Source organism: Meles meles, chromosome 2 (assembly GCF_922984935.1).
Source record: "Meles meles chromosome 2, mMelMel3.1 paternal haplotype, whole genome shotgun sequence".
NCBI classification, from domain to species: domain Eukaryota; kingdom Metazoa; phylum Chordata; class Mammalia; order Carnivora; family Mustelidae; genus Meles; species Meles meles.
The window spans coordinates 109,211,849-109,236,195 of NC_060067.1; the positions used below are offsets into that span (position 1 = coordinate 109,211,849).

Consider the following 24,347-nt stretch of genomic DNA (forward strand, 5'->3'; position numbering starts at 1 on the left):
TTCTGATCAGTGAGGAAAAATTGAAATTTTCAATTTAAACTCCACTAAAAGTTATTTATTAACAAAGAAGATAATAGGGTATCAGTCAAACAAGATTATTATACCAGCAACTACTGACAAATTACTGTAAAAAAAAGCCCTCTCACCATTGATAACACCCCAATTATGCATTACTATCACATCCAAATTTAAGATGTGAATCTATGTTCGTTACAAACTGTGATGTATAGGGGATAAGCATCCCCAAGTGATAACCGAACAATTGATAGTTATTTTATTTCAATATAAAATCTATATAAAGTTTTTAAAAGCTTGAGGAAGTGGAAATGTATAAAAGGTGGCCTGTATGGAGACAACATGAATTAGTGGGAATAATAAAAGCTGTGATCACCAAGACAGCATGGTACTGGCACAAAAACAGACACATAGAACCAGTGTAACAGAGTAGAGAGCCCAGATATGGACCCACAACTCTATGGTCAACTAATCTTCGACAAAGCAGGAAAAAACATCCAGTGGAAAAAAGTCTCTTCAACAAATGGTGCTGGGAAAATTGAATAGCTATGTGTAGAAGAATGAAACTCGACCATTCTCTTACACCATACACAAAGATAAACCCGAAATGGATAAAAGACCTTAATGTGAGGCAAGAATCTATCAAAATTCCAGAGGAGAACACAGGCAGTAACCTCTTCTACAATGGCCACGCAAATTTTTTCAAGATATGTCTTCAAAGGCAGAGGAAACAAAAGTGAAAATGAATCAAGATCAAAAGCTTCTGCACGGCAAAGGAAACAGTCAACAAAACAAAGAGGCAACACAGAGAATGGGAGAAGATATTTGCAAATGACACTACAGACAGAGGGCTGATATCCGAGGTTTATAAAGAACTCCCCAAATTCAGCACACACAAAACAGATAATCACATCAAAAAAATGTGCAGAAGACATGAACAGACACTTCTCTAATGAAGACATACAAATGGCTATCAGACACATGAAAGGATGTTCATGATCACTAGCCATCAAGGAGATTCAAATCAAAACCACATGGAGATACCACCTTACACCAGTTAGAATGGCCAAAATTAACAAGACAGGAAACAACAAGTGTTGGAGAGGATGTGGAGAAAGGGGAACCCTCTTACACTGTTGGTGGGAATGGAAGTTGGTGAAGCCACTTTGGAAAACAGCGTGGAGATTCCTTAAGAAATTAAAAATAGATCTACCTTATGACCCTGCAATTGCACTAGTGGGTATTTACCCCAAAGGTACAGATGTAGTGAAAAGAAGGGCCATTTGTACCCCAGTGTTCATAGCAGCAATGGCCACAGTCACCAAACTGTGGAAAGAGCCAGGATGCCCTCCAACAGACGAATGGATAAAGAAGATATACAATGGAGTATTATGCCTCCATCAGAAAGGATGAATACCCAACATTTATATCAACACGGATGGGACTGGAAGAGATTATGGTGAGTGAAATAAGTCAAACAGAGAGAGTCAAGTATCATATGGTTTCACTTACTTGTGGAGCATAAGGAATAACATGGAAGACATTGAGAGATGGAGAAGAGAAGTGAGTTGGGGAAATCGGAGGGGTAGACAAACCATGAGAGACTGTGGACCCTGAGAAACAAACTGAGGGTTCTGGGGTAAGTGAAGGGGTGAACCTGGTGGTGGGTATTAAGGAGGGCACATATTGCATGGAGCACTGGGTGTGGTGCCTAAACAATAAATTTTGGAACACTGAAAAAAAAATTAAAAAAATAAGATATTAAAATGCAAAATTACTTACTTTGTCTTTAATTCCACAGATTAGTTCCTCTAGGTTATGAAATTATTACCTACTAATGGCACTTTATAAGACCATTTGGTAATTAACCTTTTCTATATACTCTATATATTTCTAAAGAAATCACTCCTTTATTTCCTTAGAGAGCTTAAAATTTCTTCTAAGATTTTGTCTATGTTTAAAACTCACAAAGTAAATATTTATTCCTATAGTTCAAAGGAAAACATAAGCATTGCTTCTGTCAGAAGTGTATTCCACATGCCCAGAAAGAATTGGGGGGAAAAAAGATTTTTCTACATTACATAATACAGAGTATTCATTTAGGAATTAAATACCTTTTTTAGTAATTTGTATTATGATCTTTTGAAACTAACTTAAACTCATACATTTTCTAAGTTATAAAATGTTGGGATTCTGTTACAGTGGGATATTTTTTACAGTTCTTTTCGGGTCTCAAGTTTTATGATTCTAAGTTACTGTCATTCAGTGTTTGTGTTGATCTAGAGAAACCAAGAGCTATTCTCTCTCATAGTGGTTGTCTAGGAGACCTTAAATGTAGACTTGGTAGGGGAAAAGATAACTAGAGAGCTAGCTTCTCATTATGAGGATGGATGAAACTCTAACTTCTAGAGACCACTTGGGAGTTACTTAGAAATGTAATTACAAAACATCTCAAGAAAATTGGAGTAGATGACCTAATCATTTGAGAGGAAAAAATATGATAGTTGGTTTTTCAGCCATATGCTGAATTTTCAAAGTTCTCGTGATTTCCGTAATTAAAGTAGTTATTTTTTTTTTAAATCCCAATCTTGCTTCATCCTTTCAAAGCATAGGAAACTAAGTGTCATAGTATCTCTTGTGCTCTCTCAGCTGGTGTCTGGGTATAGGGTGGAATCAGGACAAAATGCCATCTGTTTCTCTTACAACATCCGAGGAGCAGCACTATCTGGCTGGGCATAAACAAAGATGTGAAACACAGGTCTCCTTGTTAAATCTAGCTCTAACTACTTTGGAGAAAAAGGAAAGTGAAATGCTACCTCATAATGTCTTGTAATGAGAAAATATTTCAGAATAAACCACCTTCCTCAATAGTTTATTAAGAGATCAAACCAGACCTCAAAGAAATTTATAGAAAATGCTGTAAAAACATAACCAATGATTACGTGCATCACAGTCAATAAAACCTTCAACAGCGGTAGTTAGAATAATTCTTTCCCACTGTAGAGTAAGAGAATGTTACTATTTCTAGAATTTCCCAACTGAGTAAATCTCTTATTTTTATTTTTCAAACACGGATAGTTGTAATAGATTGGAAATTGCCTTCAGAGATCTAAGTCTAAACATTTTATCGACGTTTATGGATGGACACATTTTATATGTGTATATATGTAATGACTATGACAAAATGATAGTATGTTTCAAGAAAAAAAAAACAGTGAGGTATTTTGTCTGTTTCCTCATCCTATGTACATGAGGACAAAACATCAGTGTATCTAGTCACTTCTACCCCTTTAATATCATACCCCGTCAAAGGCAGAGAGCAGGCAGGGCAGGAGAATGTGGCTTTGCATGGAACCAATTTCCCATAGCAAAATCTGTGGTAGTTAAGAGTATCTTCTCTGGATTCCAAGGGGCCTGGATTAAAATTCCAGCTGTGTTACTTCCCACTGCATAATGTGGGCAAGTTGCTTTATCTTTTTTGAGCCCCAGTGTCTTCATCTGTACAATGATGAATCATATGAGTATGGGCAAGATGGTTTCTTCTTAGAATTAAAGGAGCTAATTCACAGAAAATGTTTACATGGACCTGGCACACACTCAGTATTTTCAGGGATGGTTTGTCAGTCCTTGCCAAAGGAGGGCATTCTCTCTGATGGACAATCTGAAGAACTATTAATGGAGACATTAATGAGCACTACTGGATTAAGATTTTACTCAGGGAAATCAGTGACCAAACGTGTAGCAGTCTGGTGAGGACAAGCCTTGCAGTACATCTCAATCTTACCTCACCAGCCGTTAAAAATGTGCCTGCTTCACCTGGGTAGCTCAGTTGATTAACCGTCTGCCTTTAGCTCACGTCATGATCTCAGGGTCCTAGGATTGAGCCCTGCATTGGACTCCCTGCTCACTGGGAAGTCTGTTTCTCTCTTTTCCTCTGCTCCTCCCTCTTGCTCACATTTTCTCTCTCTCTCAAATACATACATAAAATCTTTAAAAAAATTTTTTTTAATTTTTAAATTTTTAAATTAAAAAAAAATTTTTTTTAGATTTTGTTTACTTACTTGACAGAGAGAAACCCATCGAGAGAAGGAACAGAAGCAGAGGGAGTGGGAGAGCGAGAAGCAGGCTTCCCGCTGAGCAGGAGCCCGATGCAAGGCTCAAACCCAGGAGCCTGGGATCATGACCTGATACTAAGGCAGATGCTTAACAACTGAGACACCTGGGCATCCCTAAAAAAATTTTTTTTTAATTAAAAATGTGCCTACTTGTAGTTGGCCACAAATCACTTTATAGATGTAAACTCACCAATCTCATGTGATGACTTCAAGAGGCCAGAGACATCGGTAAACATAAAAATGGGGACTAGCTGTTCAGTTCAGCTGGTGTCCTCTTATTCCGCTGCACTGGCTTCCCCATCAATTTTCCTACAGTAGAATTTCTATTTGGTAACTCTCCAGGGCTCTCCACTGACTTGTTAATAAAGTCCCAAGTCCCTGGTTTGGTGTTCAAGGTCCTTTATCATCTAGCCTCCAGTATTGTGCCAGACAAGGCCTTCTATGTACTTTCATAGCTTAGAGCAATCCAGCCAAACACAACTGTTTTCAATTCTCTCACTTCCCCTCCAGACCTTTGACCATGCCTCTTCCTCTAGCCATGTGGACGTGCTCCTTACTCTTCAAACTCTAGCTCCTAAGTCCACTCTTCAGAAAGGAGTCCTGCTCATGCCAGCAGGGTGGTCATCCTTTATCTTGTAAACTCTTGCCCAATTTTTTATCCAGTAAAATTTTTAGCCAGAATCACAATAGGAAACGTATTTTGCATAGACGCATGTTTTACTCAAATACACATATACACATACACGTGCATGTGAACTTCATGAAACAATACTTACCCTCATTATTTGCAGTATCCCTCTGTTTCCTTTCTCTTTCATTTGGCCAAAGTTCTGACTGCAGTCTACTAACTAGATCTTAATTACTCTTTACTTGTACCATAAACTGCAGTTTGAAAAACAGTGATCCACCTGCCCCACACAGATAACTTTGTTATTTATTGTGTATAGGCATTGTGTTCCTTACCAGACTGAGAGATACTCACAGGTGACACCATGTAGTACGACACAGAGTCTTTCACTAGATCTAATTTTGACTTTCACATTAGTTGCCCAGTAAGTGTTTGTGGAAGAGAAAAAGGAAAAAAGGAAGGGCAGAAGGAACGAAAGGAAGAAAGAAATAAGAAAAAAGTCTTTGAAGATATTAATTATACCCAGAAATTGAGGTTGTTACTATGTAACAAGTCAGCAGATAGGGACCATTTAAGTTATTTATAGGTGAATTTTCCAGTCAAAGTGGTATGTGCTTCTTTGAATAACTTTCTTCAACTTCAGTTTAAACTGAGAAATCAGTGTTACATCACAAACTCTGGGATGCAAAGAAAGATAGCGAGAAAAAAATGACTAATACAGAAAAGATAACGTCATGCATGCTTGCTGTGTTCCGTCTCCCTGCTGGGGGAATTGGGGGGTAGTGGTGAGAGCAAGGGCGTGAAGTGTATCCAGAAGTGAAAAAAACCTTTTGACTTGATTTCTGTAAAGCCTGTGAAAAGGCACTCTGTCATTCCTGAATGTGCTGAACACATCCATATGTGTTGAATACATCAAACCATTTCCCTACACTGCCTATAAACAAAGTCAGTGCTAAGTGCTAGCATGTCCAAGCACCACAGTCTATAAAATGAAACAGGAAGTATGCTCTGTCTCCTCACATCTGAAATATTGCTTTTCCCTGATGTGCAAGAATATTGTTTTTTTCCAGATTCAAACAGGAAAATGTTGGATAAAATTTTAAATTTGAGAAGTTATACTAATGACATGTATTTACTCTAACGACATATCCAGTTTGACTTGGATCAAGACAAAGTCTTGATCTTAAAGTCCATCCTCTTAACTAACGTGCTATACTATATATATTCTCTATGGACGAAGAAACAACATGAACACAGTGCCTTCCATGGGCATGAATACATTGTCCAAGTCCTTCGTACATGTTTGTTTGTTATTTTCTGATCTCTGATACAACAGAATTAAAAGGACCAACAAACACAGAATTAAAAGGATTATTTCCATAAATCACTGAGAATTAAGTCCCATATACTTCACTTTGAAAAAAATAGTATTTTAAGATGAGTTTTAAGAATTATTAGTAAATATTTCAAAGAAGTATTATCAAAAATAAACATATAACAACAAAACAATGTATCATCTTCATTTTGGTGCCTTTGATTGTTACAATTTAGAGAACTAAATTATTTGAAAATGCATATTTATGGTGGTTCCATTGTCAAAAATTTAGGCATGTTGCAATGTTGAATTTCTTTAAAATTTATTGAATGTCTTAAAAAAATTAAAAAATAAGATTTATTGTCTTCCTTTGGCATATTCGTAGAAAGAAAAAGGAGGGAGAAATACTTTATATCAGGAAAAGATGTACTAATACTGAAATTTTCCTGCTTAATAATTTCAATGTGCTATGAAAATATTTAGTGAAACTAAATCCAGAGAACATCCATTTAATTATTTCATCTGACAATGTTAGGTTGGCTTAAAAATATTGTTAAATTTGAAATTTGTACTTGTATTTCTCACTAGTTTTGTCAGCTATAATTTTGTTTCAGAGCTATGGACTGTTCCTGATGGCTATCTTGAAAATTCATGCTGTTGGTGAGAAGCAGATAGAGTTCGTAAATGAATAGCGAACTGAAGGCTCAACTCATTACAATTAGAAAATTAATTTCAAATCCATGCCTTACTTACTGGCTTAGCAGGAGTACACATACAGTTGGCTTTGCTTAAATGTACTCGTCTGTATTTGGCAAAATAAATGTAAACTTTAAAGCAGCTACTTTAACACAGTTTCCCTTTTGCAGATGTTGGAAATAATCCTCAAGGATTATCATCAACAATGGTTCCTTCAGCAAATGCATCTGTACTAGCAACAACCACAATGTCAAATACTGTTATGGAATCAACAACTAAAACATCTATAGGTAGGATTAACTCTTAGTGAAATTTACTCTAACTTTAACAGATAAAATTAGTAGCATCTATATAATCTAATCACCGAAAAATAATTTGAGATCTTACATCTATTGTTATGAAGGTCTGTGCTATTTCACTATTTTGAAACTTACGTGTTATTTTGGTTTGCATACAGAACCCTGAGATCACAGTAGGCTTCTTTGATGATATCCCTCTGGATCATCTCCTGTTTGAGAATAATCCTATTGTGAATGTTACATACATAAAGTTTATTTTTAGAGAATAAAAAAAAATCCCCATTTCCTTAGTCATAAAAATATGTTTTTAAATATTCCAATTGTCCACTTAAATACCACCATTAACAGGGTGAAACCATATTAATAACACACGGATCTTGTTAGTTATATTGGGCTGATAATGAACTAATTTGTAAGGTTCGGTAGCAATGTCATCATTGTTATTACTGGACTGAGTGGCAACAGCATCATGTTTTATGGTTCTAGGTATTCTTACCATTCATGAAAAGTAAAATGAGCCATTGGGGTCATTTAATTAAAAACCCAAGAGGTTATCAATCCAATGCATACTGCCTTGTCCATCCTGCAACACACATAAAATGAGGCATATCATTCAGGTTCTATAATCAATGGAGAGAGAAATATAGAATTGCTTATTTATTGCTTATGGGCAGGAACTCTGGTTAGAATGCTAAAGTCACAAGAAGACCTGAAAATCATATACCCTAACGAGGAGATAGCTGGAATTCCTCCTGCTCTCTTCCTCTCCTCTCCACTTACTCCCTGTTTAATTTTTATTCTAAGACCAAGTTCAAATAAAATGTTGAGAACCGATGAGGGCTGGTTCATGAGACTTAACTGGGGTGGTGATCCTCAAAGAAAAAGGGTCTGATGAATATAGTCTGTTATTTCCAAAATGTGCAATTCTAAGATGAAACCAAACCAATTCCCCTAGAATTCCTGTACCAAACTGGAGAAAGCTTTACACAAAGAGGGTCGCACAGGGGATTTTGTTCCCAGAATGTGGTAGGACCAATATCACCAACCAAGGGAAATTTCAAATGACACAGTCAAAAAAAAGTCAAGGACAATGGAGCCTCCAGCCAACTCCTGCACTGTATATTTTCTTTTCTTTATTGTATTGTATTGTATTATATTGTATTTTATAAGATAGAAGTTTACTGAATATACTGTAAGGGAGCAAGCAGGCAGGATAGCAAAGGGGAGATTGTCTGCCCTTTATTTTTAAAAATGATTTCAACCCTATGATTTCAGGGTTGAAGCAGAGAGGCGTGCTCCTACTTTTACCAAGTATAAGCATTTGCGGCTCTCCTCTCTCTCTCTCTCTCTTTCACTCTCTCTGTGAGTTGCCAGTGGTGTTCCTGGCATAAAATTGCATTAATCTGGTAAAAGCATGTTACTTTTGTAATAAAAAACATCACCCCAAAAGAACCAATAAAGAGAAGGTAGGTACTGATATTGCATGCTGACTCAAAGGGTTGAAGTTTTGCAATTTCTATATTAATCCTTGGAACTTATGCATTCTCAGTGAGATGATTACTATCCCTGACCATAGTGACCTGTGGTGAATAACAATGTCAAATTAACACACACCCTAATTATTATGCTATGTGACCATGGGAGGGAGAGATGGAAGCTTCAGAGAAGGAATTCAGGCAGAATTGTCATTTCTGATACTGGGAATTCATCTTACCTGCCCAGCTTGGACGGGAAACTCTCTACCTACTCATATAAACTGAGGAGATAACCCTAACAACTTTACCACTGGTGGTTCCTAAAGTGGGTCACTGAAGCCCCTTATCTGAAACAAGTCTCTTCGGAAAACACTTGAAATCAGAGAACGTACACACATACACACACGCATAGCTTCTCTAAATTTCTTTTCCGGGCACTTCACTGTCTTATATAAATCAGTTAACAAAAACTAATAATCTCCAGTCTGTGTTCTTCAAAAGTTCTCCCAGATGAGTTTTAAACTACTCACATTCAATTATACAAATTGTAAGCCAGTGAAGCTTTACTTTTTATTAAAAAATGTCCAGATGTACTCACAATAGAGCACTGTAATTAATCCCCATATGCCCATCTCCCAGAATCAAAATTATCAAAATTTTACCATATTTGCTTTATTTTTCATTTTCTTTCTCCTCCCTCCCTCCGTTGTTCCCTTCCTTCCTTCCTTTTCCTTTTTCTCTTTCTCCATTTTGTTTGGTTGTCAAGTGATTTTTTAAAAATATTTATTTATTTATTTATTTGAGAGAAAGAGAGGGCAGCAGGAGGGGCAGAAGGAGAGGGAGAGAAATTCCAGCAGACTCCCTACTGAACTCTATGCAGGGCTAGATCTCATGACCCTGAAATCATGACCTGAGCCAAAATCAAGAGTTGGAAACTTTACTGACTGAGCCACACTGGTGTCCCAGACATCATGGTCATTAGACAAAATAAAAGTATTTGCAAAAAACAAAAACAAAAACAAAAACAAAACAAAACAAACAAACAAAACATGAAAAACATCTTTATTTTTCTTTTAAGGCTTTCCAACCAGATGTTCTTATTTTAAAGTCAAAAGATACTTGATTTAATAGTGCTTAGGTCTATCTAAAGCACGTAAATTTTCTTTCTCTTGACAATGGCAGAAATTCCGTCATCAGTAAAGTGGAAAATGTGCTACTGAGATGAGAACTCTTCTCATGTAGCAATGTAGCAACAGTGGCAGAAGTGACTGACACTTTGCTTGGAGTAGGTTTCGCTTTCAGAGGCTTACCCAATAAGAGAGAAGGGACCTGATCTCTTCCTAGCTATGTACCAAGTGCTCTGCCCATTCTGTTCAAAGGCCAAGTGGCCAGAGTTAATAGCAACACTTGGCAGACACTGAATGTCATCATCATGAGATTAAATTCTTTTTTTAATAAATATTTTATTTTATTTTTAAAGATTTTATTTATTTGACAGAGAGTGAGAGAGAGAAAAAACACAAGCAGGCAGAACAGGAGGCAGAAGCAGACACCCCAATGAGTAGAGAGACCAATGAAGGACTCTGGGATCATGACCTGAGCCGAAGGCAGATGCCTAACCAATGGAGCCACTCAGGTGCCCCATGAGATAAAATTCTCAGAGAGAAAAATAACCTGAAATATCATTCTTAAAACATAATTATTATTCAGCTTGATTTTTAAGCCATTTAATAATCAAACTTTTTTGAATTAGCTGAATTAATTTGTCAGCCCTGATATTTTGCATTTCTGATACTAAATAGATATTCAGTGTCTGCTGAGGTCAATAGAGGAAGGAGCCCAGTGTTTTTGGCCATCTCTTCCATATAGGGTGCCAGTCATGGTGATGTTTACAATGGACTTCGTCTTTGGAAACTGACAAAGATAAAACTGCAAAGAAGGGAGTTTTAAAAGGCAGTCTTGTAAATTTTCTCATATTAGTGAGAAAATAGGTTTGAGTACCACATTTTTCTCCATATCTTTCTTCTTTTTTTCACTGTCTTTATATACCTTAGTAAGTTTGAGAGTTGGCTTTTTGCTTTTAGTTTATACTCATAAGATATAAAATGTTTATAAATTGGGCAATTTCTTGAAACCCTGATGTCCTAAATGGAATAAACAAAGGTCCAAGAGATCATTTTGGAAAATGTTATGGATGATAGTTTACTAAAAATTTAACAGAGTACAATTATGATATTTTAATGACTTAATCTTCTATAAATATCTTAATCTTTTATAAACATCCATAAACATCTATAATATTTTATAAACAAGATTATATAATATCCCTAAGTACATATGGCTATAGTATTCTCTTATTGTTCATATTAAATTCAATCTATTTCTTTTTTTAACTAGAATAAGTTCTTAATCATTGTTTGCACATAAAATTAACAGAAATCACAATCCTCGTTAATTAGTATGACATTTTACTTTTGCACTAATAAGGATGCATTTATACCTCAGAATTTCAACATATTTAGCACATAAGAATTTTATTATAAGTTACATGTGGAATACTTATCCATATTGGAAAGTGAATATTCATACATTAAATATAAATCTTAAATAATTGTGTTCTGTTTCTGTTATAGATAGAGTAACATTGATTAGATACAATGATCATGGTCATGATTACAGGATCACTGTTCACACACAAGTTCAGGAACTCCAGAAATGGATAGCCATTCAGTTCTTCAGTTTTCCAAAGACCAAGACGGAAATTGAAGCCAAATAGATTTGGGCTGAATGCTCAGGCCAAAGCTCAATTTTGTTACCTATCTTTCCTCTGTCAAACATGAAGTCAGGATAGCTATAAAAGGAAAGGGTCAAGGGCTTCAGAAACTCAAGAACTGCACACACTTGATACTTTTTCTATTTATATTCATGATTATTGTTATATGCAACCTAATTATTTCCTATAATCATTACTATTCTTGAAATTTCAAGTGAAATAGGAGACATATCCCAGTGAAACATATGAAACAAGGTAATTATAAAAATTCAATTTAGCCTGTTCTTGGTACCAAGAATGCCAAGAGTCATGCTGAAGTGAAAACAAATTCACCACAGCTGGCTGGAAAGGACAGTTGATTTATATCATTACATCTTCACCTTAAGATAGCATTCTGGGAACGCCTGGGTGGATCAACCAGTAAAGCATCTAACTCTTGATTTGGGCTCAGGTCATGATCTCAGAGTCATGCTATTGAGCCAATGTTGAGCTCTGCACTGAGCATGGAGAGTGGGATTGGAATTCTCTCTCTCCCTTTCCCTCTGCCTTTCTCCCAGCTTGTGTGCTCCCACTCTCTCTCTCTCTCTCTCTCTCTCTCTCAGAAATAAAGAAAGAAAGATGGCATCCCTGTGATTGGGCAATGTAAAAATCTCAAATATAGTTTTTTTTTTTTTAAGATTTTTATTTATTTATTTGACAGACAGAGATCACAAGTAGACAGAGAGGTAGGCAGAGAGAGAGAGAGGAGGAAGCAGGCTCCCTGCTTGAGCAGAGAGCTCGATGCGGGGCTCGATCCCAGGACCCTGAAGTCAGGACCTGAGCTGAAGGCAGAGGCTTTAACCCACTGAGCCACCCAGGCGCCCCTCAAATCTAGTTTTTAGGAATAATGTGTCCTTTGTTGTTTTTTTCTTTTAAAATATAACCCCATATTGGGTAGAGAAGACTTTGAGAATGTCTTAAGTGCTTCAGCACTCTCCATATATTATAATTCCTAGTATCTACATGTTATGGCCACTTTCCATTTCTATAATAACCTATCTCCTCTAATAAGAAGTGAGGAGAGAGGAGCAGAAGAGAACACCTCCACCATCCGCTTGGAGGCATTTGTCCCCAGTGACCCTTTAAAGATCTTAACTTCCTTGTGATTCCTTAGTTTCTTCTGTTATACAGATCCAGCCAGATTACCTTTGAAAACTTTTTCTGGATGGGTTTTAAAGCATTAAACTGTGCAGAGCCGAATTGTTTCTCTCCTAATACATGCATACCTTTAAGAACCAGGATTTTATATATGTCACACAATAAAAATAGAACCTATGCCCTAATCACAAAAGGATATCCTAAAATGTTTTAAGAAGGGAATGTTGACTAGTGTGGCTATCATATCTGTAAGTTGTATTCACTACATAAAGCAAATCTTTGTCTTTTCTTGGTTCCCAAGTTCTACATGAGTCCCTGCTTATCGAAAACAACATTTACTACGTGCCTACCATATGCCAGGAGTGCCTTGATACTACTCAGATTACAAAGATGACCAAGAGTTTACACTGCCCTCAAGAGTCTAGAAAAGGGTCTTGCACAGACTGGGAACTCAGTGTACGGTTCATAAATGAACAAATTATCTAATTACAAGAATTTGCAAGTTCCTTTATAATTTATGTAATTTTGGAAGTTGCAGGGTCATAATCAAATCAACAAAATGAAGTGTAATTCTGGGGGGAGGGAGGTCATATTGACCAGGTTATTTTTCTCTTGGGAAAAATAATTTTAAATCATGTGGTTTTGCAATATATATTTTTTGCATGTTCAAAGATACCCAAGTAACAATTTGCAGTGAAAATTTGCTTTGGGGGCCTATCATAGAAAAAAATGTGTGTGTGTATGTGTGTGTGTGTGTGTGTGTTTTCCTTGGGTCACCCAAGCATTCAGTCCTTATGTTCCTTACTTTGCACAAAAGGAGATAGGAAATGAAAAAATTAAAGATTGACAAAAGCTGACAGTACCTCTGTAGAGAGACTCTAGTTTACCTCCAGATTTGACTGACATTTATTCTTTGGCAGGTGAGATGAAATTGTGATTAATAATAATGTCATCTATCTTATCAAACTAGGAACAACCAGTAAGAAAGTCTCAAGTACATCTTTGCAGCCAACACATTCTTCGTTAATGGCAACACTTAAAAGTGAAGGTGAGTAATGATCATTTGCAGTCATTTTTCTTTCATGTATATAATTCATATGCCATCATAATCACTCTTCAGGAGTGGACAACGCAGTGATTTTCAGTATATCAACAAGATTATGCAACCATCACACTATCTAATTCTGGAACATTTTCGTCACTCCAAAAAGAAACCCTGTATCTGTTACTAATCACTTCCCATTTCCTCCTCTCCCTACTTCCAGGGCACTAACCTACTCTCTGTCCCTCTGCCTATTTTAGAAATTTCATGTAAAAAAACTACATAAATAGGGTCATATTGTATATGATCTTTTGTATCCGACTTTCACTTAGCAGAATGTTCTTAGGTTCATCCATGCTCTAGCATTTATCTGTAGTTCATTTATTTTTATGAGTGAATAGTATTTCATGGTTTGGATGTACCATATTTTGTTTATTTTTTAGTTGATGGACATTTTAGTTGTTTCTACTTTTCAGTTGTTACAAAAAATGCTGCTATGAAGATTCTTATACAAATTTTTATGTGGCCATGTCCTTTCCTTTCTTTTGTGATATGTATCTTAATGTGGAATTGCTGAGGCACATGGTAACCCTGTGTTTAACTTTTTGAGGAACTGATTTCCCAAACAGCTGCACTATTTTACATTCCCACCAGAAAAGTCAGAGGATATTAATGGTCCACTTTCCAATCCCTACATGTTGCTATCTATCTGTTTAATCATAGCCATTCTAGTGGGCATGAAGTGGTATCATTGTGGTTTTGACTTACATTTCCCTAATGACGAATGCTACCAAGCATCTTCTCATGTGCTTGCTGACAATTGTATATCTTCTTTGGAAAACTGTCTATTTAATTCTTTCCATTTTTTAAAAATTGGGTTGTCTTTTATCATTGGGTTGTAAGTATTTTTTTAAATATATTTTGTAGACAAGAGCCTTATTGGACAGATATTTTGCAAGTATTTTCTCCCACTCTGTAGGTTGTCTTCCCATTTTCTTGATGGTAACTTTTGAAACACTATAATCTCTAATTCTGATGAAGCAAAGTATATCTATATTTTTTCTTTCATGTAGAGAAGGCAAAACTTTACTTCTACCCATTTCAGGTTTTCATCTGGGACACTAACAGGAGACAGATTAACAAAAAACAGCTTATTAACATGGGCAGTGCACAGCACACGAGAAACCTAAAACAAAGAGTAACTCAAAGCAGTGGTTTAGAATTTTGGCTTATATAACATCTAGAACAAAGAACAGTAAGTTTGTAGAAAAATGACTGGACAAAAGAAAGTAGTTTAGGCTTCCAAAGGCAGGAAACAAACTGAAGGAAAATATCTGGAAGGAAAACTAGTGGAGTGAGTTTTGTTTGCAGAGTCCACTAGTTTCTTCTCTGGGCTGGTAAGAGTCTGTCTCCAGTAAAAGGAGAATTTATATCCTGCCCTTAAGCAGAAAAGCTTTTCCTGCATTGGCTGCCTCTTAATTGGCTGAAGTCAAAATAATTTTTATGTCAAAGATATTTCAGGGTAACATTCTGGTTTCCTTCAGTCAGTGGGGTCAAAGCTAAGAAACCATGCTCAACTCAAGGTCACAAAGATTTTTTTTTAAATTTTTTTTTTATAAACATATAATGTATTTTTAGCCCCAGGGGTACAGGTCTGTGAATCTCCAGGTTTACACACTTCACAGCACTCACCATAACACATACCCTCCCCAATGTCCATAACCCCACCACCCTCTCCTGACACCCCTCCCCCCAGCAACCCTCAGTTTGTTCTGCGAGATTGAGTCTCTTATGGTTTGTCTCCCCCCCATCCCATCTTGTTTCATTTATTCTTTTCCTACCCCGAAGACCTCCCATGTTGCTTCCACTTCCTCATATCAGGGAGATCATATGATAGTTGTCTTTCTCCGATTGACTTATTTTGCTAAGCATAATACCCTCTAGTTCCATTCACGTCATGACAAATGGCAAGATTTCATTTCTTTTGGTGACTGCATAGTATTCCATTGTATATATATACCATGTCTTCTTTATCAATTTATGTATTGATGGACATCTAGGTTCTTTCCATAGTTTGGCTATTGTGGACATTGCTGCTATAAACATTTGGGTGCACGTGCCCTCAAGGTCACAAAGATTTATGCCAGTGGTCTCTTCTAAGAATTTTATAGTATTAGCTTTTCTATGTAAGTCTTTAATTTTTGTTTATGGTGTGAGTTAGATGTCCAGTTTCACTCTTCTGTGTATAATTATCTAGTTGTCCTAACACCTTTTGTTGAAAAGACTATTCTTTCCCTGTTTAAATTGTGTAGGTGGCCATAAATGTATGCGGTTCTTTTTTTTTTTTTTCCTGGACTCAAATATATTCCATTTATCTTTGTATCTATTTTTTTAATTTTTAATTAATTTATTTATTTTTTCAGTGTAACAGTATTTATTGTTTTTGCACAACACCCAGTGCTCCATGCAACACGTGCTCTCCCTATTACCCACCACCTGGTTCCCCCAACCTCCCACCCCCGCCCCTTCAAAACCCCCAGGTTGTTTCTCAGAGTCCATAGTCTCTCATGGTTCGCCTCCCCTTCCAATTTCACCCAACTTCCTTCTCCTCTCCATCTCCCAATGTCCTCCATGTCATTAGTTATGCTCCACAAATAAGTGAAACCATATGATACTTGACTCTCTCTGCTTGACTTATTTCACTCAGCATAATCACTTCCAGTCCCGTCCATGTTGCTACAAAAGTTGGGTATTCATCCTTTCTTTTTTTATGTCAGAATCATACACTCTGCATTACCTTTTGTGTTAAGTTTTAAAATCAGGAAATGTGAGTCCTCCACCTTTTCTCTTCCTTTTCAAATTTTTTCACTACCTTGGCTTGCTTGAGTTTTCATAGGAAATTTAGGATCAACTTGACAATTTCTGCAAAATAACAACTGGGATTGTGATAAGGACGGCATCACATCTGCAGATCAAGTTGGGAGTATTGCCATCTTAATTATCTTAAATATTCCAATCCATGAATATAGGACACCTTTCTGTTCATTTTAGGTCTTCTTTAACTTCTTTTTATAATGTTTGTAGTTTTCAGTGTAGAAGACTTGTAATTTTTGTCCAATTTATTCCTAATATTTTATCCATTTCAGGCTACTATAAGTGAAATCATTTTCTTAATTTTGTTTTTGGATTGTTCATTGCTACTGTATAGAAATACAATTTATCTTCGTATATTGATATTGTACCTTGCCATCTTGTTGAATCCATTTATTTGTTCTAATTTGTATTTGTGTGTTGTGTGCATCTGTGTGTGTGTGTGTGTTCCTTTGGATTTTCTGTATATAAGATTTATTTGCAATTATATATAGTTTAACTTCTTCCTCTTCAATCTAGATGCTTTTTGTTTTTTTATATTTTTAGATGATTTTTTAAAATTTTCTTACCATTTTGCTCTTGCTAGAACCTCCAGTACAGGACTGAACAGGAGTGGTAAGAGAAAATTTCCTTGTTTTGCTCCTAATTATAAAGGAATGCTTTCATTCTCTCACCATTAAAGTATGATGTTATTGTGCATCAAATATGCCCTTTATCAGGTTGAGGAAGTCCTCTTTTGTTACTAGTTTGTTAAATGTTTTTATCATGTAAAGGTGTTAGATTTTGCCATATGCCTTTTCTCAGCATATTGAGATTGCTGTGTGTTTTTTTTATCCCTTATTTTATCAATAAGACATATTACATTGATTTCTATATGTTGAACTAACTTTGCATTTCTGAGATAAATCTTACTTTGTCATGGCATATAATGCTCCTTATATGTTTCTGGATTTGATCTGTATTATTTTGTTCAGAATGTTTGTATCTATATTCATAAGAGAAAGTGTGCAATATTTTTGCCTAATTTTGGTATCAGAGTAAGACTAGCCTCCTAGGACAAATTAGGTAGTTCCTTCCTTTACTAATTTTTGGAAGAGTTTATGAAGAATAGATCGTAGTTATTTTTTAAATGTGTGGTAGATTTTACCAGCGAAGCCATCTGGTCCTGGATTTTTCATTGTGTGTGTGTGTGTGTTTCTCTGATTACTAAGTCAATCTCTTTGCACATTATAGTTCTATTCAGATTTTCTATTTCTTCTTGACTCAATTTTGGCTACAGTTGGTGATTTCCTGAGAATTTTCTCATTTCATATAGGTTATATAATTTGTTAACATACAATTATTCATTGTACTGCCGTATAACCCTTCTTCCTTCTATAAGGACGATAGAAATATGTTCATTTTCATTCATGATTTAGTAATTTGAGTCCTCCCTCTTTTTTCTTTGTCTGTCTAAGGGTTTGTCAATTTTGTCAATCTTGTCAAAGAAGTAACTTTTTATTTTATTAATTTCTCTATTGCTTTCCTATTACTTATTTTATTTCTCTTCTCTCTAGTCTTTATTATTTCCTTTTCCTTCTGTTGGCTTTGGGGTTTGTTCTCTCTTACTAAATTTTTAAGTTGGCACACTGGAATATTAATATGAGATCTTTTTTCCCTTATAAACTGGATGTTTACACCCACAAGTTTCCTTCAGTTCTGCTTTGTTACATCCCATAAATTTTGGTAGATTGCATTTCCATGTTTGTTCATCTCAAAGTATTTCCTAATATCCCTTGTTATTTATTCCTTGGACCATTGGTTATTTAGTTTATTTTTAAATTTCTACATGTTTATAAATTTCTCCTTATTACATTTAAAAAATTCTTTCCTCTTCAGTGTATTTACTACCTTCCAGAAGTTACCATGCTCAAGCATACAATTTTAAAATTTAATTTAATGTAATTTTAAAAATAAATGATTATGGAGGGCACATATTGCATGGAGCAGTGGGTGTGGTGCATAAACAATGAATTCTGGAACACTGAAAAGAAATAAAATAAAAAAATAAATGATATAGAGGCTATTCACAGTATATTGTAGATATCCTTGCCTCTGTTAGGCAGAACATAATAAGCATAACTTTCAAATGCTTTACAGTTTTTTTCAACGTACTATTTTTATGCACTATTTTTATAATAGTGCATTTGGCTCTTATTTTAAGAAATGTGTTATCATTTTTAAAGTTTATTTTTAAATTATTATTTGAAGATGGGAAAACTGGGTTTCAGAGAGGCTAAGTGACTTAACAAAAGAAGCAAAAAATTCATGGTAATTCATAGTAAAAATTTGCAATTTCAAACCTAATATTATTTCTTCCTACTCTGCCTTCTTCATCTTACTTTTAGTATGGATAGGCAAGGTTAACATTTTATGACCCTCCTTATAAAGTAAGACAATTGTTACCTGAATTCTTTTAATTGGAAAATACATTTCCATATAAAATTATATATATGTATGGAATATGTAAGTACTACTTGTTTGAAGCAATGTGGTGGTGGTGCGTGCATGTGGGCAAGGTGGACTTCTATCCTCTTCTCTCTCTTATTGCTAACAGTAGTCTTTGAGACTTCCACACTTGAGCCCTTAAGGCTTCAGTAGTGCAGTTTAAAATTGTTTAAATAAGGTACTATTATGTTATTTAAATGCCATTCACAATAAAATTTTAAAAAGTCATATGCATTCTACAACCAGAAAACAAACAAACAATTCTTTTTGCCCACCACCTGACGTGGGAGTAACCCCATGGTGGTTGTCATGAACTATAGTTTTCAAAAGGGGCAGCTCAAATGTTCCTAAAGCTTTTAAGATCCCCATAAGCACTGTTGCCAGTTATTCACTGATGTGTAAAAACATGTAGACAAATAAGATTGGTAGATCTAAGAAAATGAAGGAAACAACTCTACCAGTATTTGGTCTGGCTCCAGAAAACACTCTTAAAATAGATTTTTTTAAAAGTGGAAAGTCAATATTTACTTATTAATGAACTCTCTAAGGAAGAACAAGGACTTAAAAAGAATTCCAAATCACTACATCCCTCTGAGGTCACCAAACCACTGCAAACCACTTGATTTCTGGGGTATATAAGCAAAGAGTCACTGTAAATACAGGTAAAACTTTGTACCTGGCCTGGAATCAGTCCCAAATTCCTATATGAACTTGACTTGATAAACTGAGTTAGAAAATGGATAGATCTGAAGACACTTAGACACCCTGTTAGCCAAGACCAAAGTGTCAGGGAGCTCTTGGTAGTCTGTTCTGGCTCATTTGCCCTGGGGTTATAACCAGGTCCCAGTCAGTCTAGCAAAAGGGAGAATATTGGTAAATGCACAATTTCAAGGGGCCCTTCATTCTACCTTAACCTACTATCTAAATGGTACAGAAAAGGAAAAGGAAATACAAAATTCACATAGAAATAAAACTCCCTTCTCTTTGTATCTCCCAGTGAGAGCTATAGTCCTACTTTACCTAGACTGTCCTCCACCATCACAATTTTGTTTTCTTTAGGATCTTTGGAACTCCATTGTAGCCTTGTTCCATTATCTGAGTTGGAGGAGCCACAGTTCTGAATTCTTCTTGAGTTTTTCGGGTGATTGGCCTACACCCCTTCACTTTTTTTCCTCTTGTGCTTAACATTTGAATTTATTAACATTCCGATGTATTACTCTTCACTCCAAAAAAAAAGATTGGAAAATCTGAACAAAATTTTAAAAAAGATCAGAAAATCTGAGCAAAATTTTAAGAAGTATTTTTTTCTAGTTCTTGCCACTGCTTTGATGCATCTCTGTAAGCCCATTGGCATAAGTAAGTACTTAGGCTTCTCACTATCTTTCTATGAGTGGCTCTTTAATATTACCCCCAGAAGTCACTTAAATGAATCAGGACATTAATTAAGTTGTATCCATGTTGCCATAGACACAAAATTTCTATAGAGCACTAGTCCATAAAATGATCTTTGGAAATGGAGGTCCTTGGACAATTGCTTTAAAAAAGACTACCCTCGGGGTGCCCGGGTGGCTCAGTGGTTTAAAGCCTACGGCTCAGGTCATGATCTCAGGGTCCTGGGATCGAGCCCCGCGGCTGGCTCTCTGCTTGGTGGTGAACCTGCTTCCTTCTCTCTCCCTCTCTGCCTGCCTCTCTGCCTACTTGTGATCTCTGTCTGTCAAATAAATAAATAAAATCTTAAAAAAAAAAAAAAGGTTACCCTCTTGGGGTTCCACAATGCACAATAACGTTTCTTTTTATATTAGTAATCCTATCACAAAAATATCCACTTGGTTTTTTTACAATCTATGCAGCTCCAGTTAATTTCACTACAAAATGTCTTTTCTTAAACATAAAACCAATTTAACAGACCACAGTAATAGTATTTTTAGCATATGTTTTAGTAAATGCTAACTTTGTAAAAAAAAGTCACTTATCCCATATTCTATTTCTAAAGACAAAGTGATCACACAAGCAGCTTTTGCTTATGTGCATTAGCTAAAACAATACTGTAATTCAAATTACATAATTCCAAAGGAATAAAACTAGTTAATCCCATGACTTGCACAATTTAACTCCATAAACCCTCTCTTTCAAATCAATTGTCAATCTGTTATAAACACATCTCTGTTCCTAATATAAATAATACTCACATTTATTGCTTTCTCCCAAAAATTTAATTTCACGAAATATAGAAAATGAATCTCATATCAATAATTCCAAAGCAATTATAAAACAGCTCTTATCTCTTATTCTGCTCAGTTCTAGCCAATAGTTTTCACTTAAGGGTATGGATGCAGTGAAGTTGTCTGCTTTGCTCTCACACTCTGGTATTGATGAGGTTTTCCAAGCATCTCATATATTCGACTCTTCTTATCCCAAGTCAAATGTGGTTTTAAAATTCTTATATTTTGTCTTCAATTCATTCTACCTATACCAAAGTTCCAAGAACTTTGGTTCAAAAACATGAACTTCAAAAACACAAGTCCTAAAAGTAAAGTCAATACTATTTTGATGTCACAATTTAAATTAGTATTTCTCAAATAAAATAATGTTTGTCAAACCTAATATAATATTATATGTATAGGCTTACAGTTCAATTTGCACTTATATACCAAAGCAGATATGTAGTGTTATCTGGGGCGAAATGGCCAGACAGAACAACTGAAAGAGAGCAAACCACATAAGTTTAAAAAACAACTCTAAGATTGGTTTTATTTTTCTGAGATGTCAATCACTTCCTGGAAGGAGTCCAGAGTCTACTAAGTGTGAACCCAAAGTGTAATTGGGAATTTTTTTTTTTAAATATTTTATTTATTTGACAGAGAGAAATCACAACTAGGCAGAGAGGCAGGCAGAGAGAGAGGAGGAAGCAGGCTCCCTGCGGAGCAGAGAGCCCGATACGGGGCTCGATCCCAGGACCCTGGGATCATGACCTGAGCTGAAGGCAGAGGCTTTAACCCACTGAGCCACCCAGGTACCCCGTAATTGGGAAAATTTTTAAAACAAAATGTTAATACAAGATTAGGATCCTCATATCTTAATAAATGTATGTCACCCATTTTCTTCTTTCTTGAATCTAGGATTTGAAACACTCAGTATACTAGTAAAATTTCAAAATTTATGGCTGTGGCAATATTTGTCTCCATATCTTTCCTTCTGTTTGTTTTAGGTGCACTGTGCATGTATATTTAAAAATATAAAGCATTCAAGATTCCTTCCATTGCCTACAGGACACTGTGAAATTGACAACCTGTCCTGAGTTGACTATGGGCTCTCATTTTACCCTCATTTGTGAAGTATATTCCACATCAATAATAGGCAATTCTTGAAGGAAACTCTTTGGCATTGTATCCCCAGTTATTCCATTAATCCATTCTCATTCTTGGAGTTCTGGTGAAAAGCAAAATCTTTACCCCACATGTCCCTTGATCCTCAAATGTTGAGTTTCTACCTTTTGGGTGATCTTTCATACTTCCATGTTATCACGAGCATCAATGTCTGCTATGATAAAATATCTCTTTATTTTCTCAAATATTTCTCTTTCAATTTATTACTTCAAGATGCATCCAGGGGTGCCTGGGTGGCGCCATCTGTTAAGTGTCTGCCTTCGGCCCAGGTCATGATTTCAGGGTCCTGGGATCTAATCCTGCATCGGACTCTCTGTTTAGAAGGGAGTTTGTTTCCCCCTTTCTCTGTGCCTGCTTCTCTGCCTACTTGTGATCTCTCTCTCTCTCTGAAATAAATAAATAAAATCTTTTTAAAAAAAGATGCATTCAAAGTTTTGCTTATTTCAATTCTTTCCTTCTCATATACAGTGTTAATGCTACAGCCTACATTTGCGCTTATATTTATATTTTGCTGGCATATCAATTCCTCAAGGCTTTTTGTGTAAAGACATATTTACCTACTGTCTCTGAGGTCTTCTTGCAAACTCTCAGTTTCTCTGGCATCAATCTCTTAATTGCACTAAGAATTTGCGTTACAGTATAGATGCTTGTTGTCATAGAATGGAAGCTGATTGGCACTTCTGGAAAACACCAGCAATTCAGTCTTTCTGCCTACTGTGTGACAGAAATCTATTAAACTGGCTTCTTCCCATCTCCAGCTAGCATCATATGTAGCTAACATTAAGCATGCAGTACCCAGCATGCCTGTCTTTTCTTCACTAACCAATGATCTCCACATTAGACTTTGAAAAGAGTGAAAAACATTAATCATTTTTATAATATTTGTGCAAATATAAATTGTTTCAAGTAATCTTATTCCCGTGTTATTTCATAATCTCAGGTTATCTTTGTTGTTAATTTTCCTTCCCTCCCCTCCAAAAAATGAACTAAGTATAATTAAAAGTTTCTTTTCAGGAATTCCTATTATCCCTTTTCTGCTGTCTATTCCCCCTACCTGAAAATTCCTTCCCAGACAGCGTGGGAACCATGGTACCATCTTCAACTACTACCACTTTCTTACCACCCCTTTTCTAGGGCAGCTGAGTGATCGAATAACTTTTGCATCAGAAAGGCTTGGATTCAGATCCTAGCTCTCTCCTATTACAAGTTGTGTGACAATGGAGAAATTAAGTTTTCTGAGTCTTATACGATCACAATTATGACTTAATTAATAGGATCACTGGCTGCCCAAATGAGATAAACTATAGCAGACATATAAAAGAGTCAAATATGCCTTGTTATCTTAACAAAATTAACCGGATCACTAAAAAGTAAATATCAAAATGTTGGATTTCTAAAACTTGATCAGACAACTTTCAGCAACTAATATTCAAGTCATAATTGGATGTTAATATTAATACTAATCAGATAATAAGACTATCTATTTATTGGTTACACCCCTGATGGCTACTTTTGTTTTTACATAATTAGGAGCCACAACCAGTGCCATCACGAAGATCGAGGTAACTGTCACAAATGCAACAGTGACAAAGATTCCACTTTCAAATGTTTCTTCAACATTACAAAGTTCCCAACACAAGAGTAAGTATAAAAAGTTACGCTGAAATGTTTAACTTATGTGGTGGATGGCATTAAACTGGGAATGTTTTCCAGCCCATAGCTACCAAAGAACCATGCTCAATGTGTCTTCTCCAGTCTCTGTCAAACAGGACAACCTTTTGGCTACTTAGCTTTGTACCATGAAACTTTATCCCTCCATAGCCACAAATGGGTGAGTGCCAGGAAAGATCAATTCAGGGCCAAGAAGTAATCTATGATATCACCTGACACAAAAAGTGAGCTTGGCAAAAAATTAGAAAACTTTCATGAAGTGGGAAAATTCTTAGAAAGAAACAAATTGCTAAAACTGACTCAGGAAGATAAGTAATGTAAAAAGATATAAAAATAATCAAAGATATTACATTGCATTAGAAATTTTTAATGGTCCCATGAAGAAAATTTCCAGCAGGATGGCTTCAATTATGAATTCTACGTATTCTCTACATATT

At 35.7% G+C, this 24,347-nt stretch overlaps 1 protein-coding gene across 6 annotated transcripts in view; it reads left to right on the forward strand.

The window, feature by feature from the left end:
* EMCN (endomucin) overlaps positions 1-24,347 on the forward strand; it is a 125,240-nt gene that overhangs the window by 32,195 nt on the left and 68,698 nt on the right. For 5 of the 6 annotated variants that reach the window (XM_045998366.1, XM_045998368.1, XM_045998367.1 and 2 more), the window contains exons 2-4: positions 6,940-7,059; positions 13,424-13,501; positions 23,770-23,880. In XM_045998366.1, coding sequence (XP_045854322.1) covers positions 6,940-7,059; positions 13,424-13,501; positions 23,770-23,880 — 309 coding nt within the window. The remainder of the gene's footprint in view (positions 1-6,939; positions 7,060-13,423; positions 13,502-23,769; positions 23,881-24,347) is intronic. The other variant, XM_045998370.1, reaches the window with a different exon arrangement.